Raw genomic sequence first — 2,125 nt, 5'->3', positions numbered from 1 at the left:
AAAAAAAAAAAAAAAAAACAGCTATAACTTTTTTTATTTAGCATTAATTAATTATTGCAACAATTAATGAATGCTAAATAAAACAAGTTATGGCTGTTTTTAGCTGATTTTCTTTGGTTACCAAACATTTCCGTTTAAAATAATAGTTGACAAAATGCTATTGTTTCTGTTTAAATTAATTTTTAAGTCTATTATCGAATATTGTTCATTTTAAGAAGACTGAAATTCTTTTTAAATATATTAGTTATTTGTATAAAATATATGTTAAAATACAAAATATATATTGAAAATAAATTAATTTATACATGCGATTATACACAAGTATATGGTGATTAATTTAGTAATTAATTGTCATAGTTACTTTACAAAAACTAAATTGATGGTTTATTCTAAAAAATTATGTTGTATAAATAGTAATACATAAAAGACTAGTTATTAATTTGGTGATAAAAATTATTGGGGACAGGTTGTGTTTGAGCATGGCAAGAATAGGCCAATCATATTCTCAACTTTTCAACCAGATGCAGCAATACTTGTAAGAAAATTGCAAAGCACATACCCTGTATTCTTCTTAACTGAAGGAGGATGTGAACTCTATGAAGATGTGAGAAGAAATTCATTAGAGGAGGCTCTGAAGCTTTGCACAGAACATGGATTGCAAGGAATAGTCTCTGAAGTCAAAGGAATATTTAGAAACCCTGAAGCTGTGAGAAAGATCAAGGAGTGTTCTAATAAGCTTTCTCTCTTTACATATGGAAAATTAAACAATGTTCCTGAAGCAGTTTACATGCAACATCTAATGGGGATTGATGGTGTCATTGTTGATTTTGTTAAGGAAATAGCAGAGTTAGTTCTTGATATAAATGGTCTAGGGATGGAGGAAATGTTGCAAGTGAAGAACTTCAAGCCTCAATTCTCACAGCAAGAGCTTTCTTTTCTTTTGAAGCTTATTCCAGAATTGATTCAAATTTGAGCAGAATAATAGATATCCCAATTTTTTACTAGCTAATTGAATTTCATTGTGTTTTTTGATTTTGTACATGAATGGGATTTCATGATGAAAGATTATTAACCCATAGGTCATAGGTTATACTTAGCAGGTTCTCATCAATGTAGTGACAAAAGGAATTAATACTAAATTATTATTTATGATTGATATTTTTTTTCTCAAGTTATTATACATTTTCAGTATGATCATTTTTTAGATTTTCTGCATTAACACAAAATGCTTATGAATTGGATCGAACTGCTATCATAATACAAAATTAAATTTTTTATACATGTCATTTGAATTTAGAATATCTTATATAATTCCTATCTCTATCCCTCTTTGGTTTATACAATTATACCTATGATTAAAAGAAAGTACATTTATTTTAGTTTTTGCTTACAAAAATAGATCAATAACTAAAATATCATTCCCTTTATTTCTACCATGAGAACTTATAATACAAAATCGATAAGAGTTTTTTAGTACCATCTCCATTTGATAACTTCATAAAATGAAATTACACGTTTGAAAAAATCAGAGATTCAGAGAGTACATTGCACCTAGCCAAAGTCTTGGACTAAGACTACAATGAAATGATATTATTGTGATTATTTTATTTTACATTTCATAAACATGCACATCAATTTGTTGGTTGTCAATATGTACAAAATGGCCTCACATGGCCAGATTTCTAATTAATTGAGAAGCTATGAGAGAGAAATTTATGGGTAAAGTAATCTCCATCAATTTCAAGATTCAAAAGTTTCATTGCCTTCTTCCTCAAGCCTGCTCCTCATCAATACATGCCACTTGCTAAAACTGAACATGCAACAAAAATCATGCAACTAGTAAGTTCCATGCTGTCCACTTGTAGAGAAAATACTTGAGCCTGAAAATAACTTGCCATTAAACCAAACAAAAGATCCTACCAAAACACTTTAAGTCCTTAATATGTTAAAGGAAGAATTTTGTGAATTTCTTTCTTTTTTTTTTAAGGACAATTTGATATGACAAACTTCCATTCAAATAAGAATTGCACTTAAGAAATGTAATGTAAATAATCTAACCTAATAATTGTATCCGTGATTGATTTCAATTTTCAAGGTTTAAACTCGTAATTTTGAGATAACACAA

At 28.2% G+C, this 2,125-nt stretch overlaps 2 protein-coding genes across 4 annotated transcripts in view; one reads left to right on the top strand and one right to left on the bottom strand.

Moving 5' to 3' along the window:
* LOC107605647 (glycerophosphodiester phosphodiesterase GDPD1, chloroplastic-like) overlaps positions 1-1,156 on the top strand; it is a 4,024-nt gene extending 2,868 nt beyond the window's left edge. Inside the window, exon 3 of the mRNA XM_016307635.2 lies at positions 467-1,156. Coding sequence (XP_016163121.2) covers positions 467-973 — 507 coding nt within the window. The 3' untranslated portion in view covers positions 974-1,156. The remainder of the gene's footprint in view (positions 1-466) is intronic.
* Positions 1,464-2,125, bottom strand: part of LOC107605512 (internal alternative NAD(P)H-ubiquinone oxidoreductase A1, mitochondrial) — a 5,542-nt gene continuing 4,880 nt past the window's right edge. For 2 of the 3 annotated variants that reach the window (XM_021116261.1, XM_016307445.2), the window contains exon 9: positions 1,464-1,810. The gene's annotated coding sequence lies outside the window, so the exon portion shown is untranslated. Of the gene's footprint in view, positions 1,881-2,125 lie in introns of all 3 variants that reach the window. The other variant, XM_021116258.1, reaches the window with a different exon arrangement.

This window comes from Arachis ipaensis, chromosome B01 (genome assembly GCF_000816755.2).
Source record: "Arachis ipaensis cultivar K30076 chromosome B01, Araip1.1, whole genome shotgun sequence".
In the NCBI taxonomy this organism is placed as follows: domain Eukaryota; kingdom Viridiplantae; phylum Streptophyta; class Magnoliopsida; order Fabales; family Fabaceae; genus Arachis; species Arachis ipaensis.
Note: the sequence above shows the minus strand (reverse complement) of the source record. Positions and strands in the feature narration are given on the sequence as shown.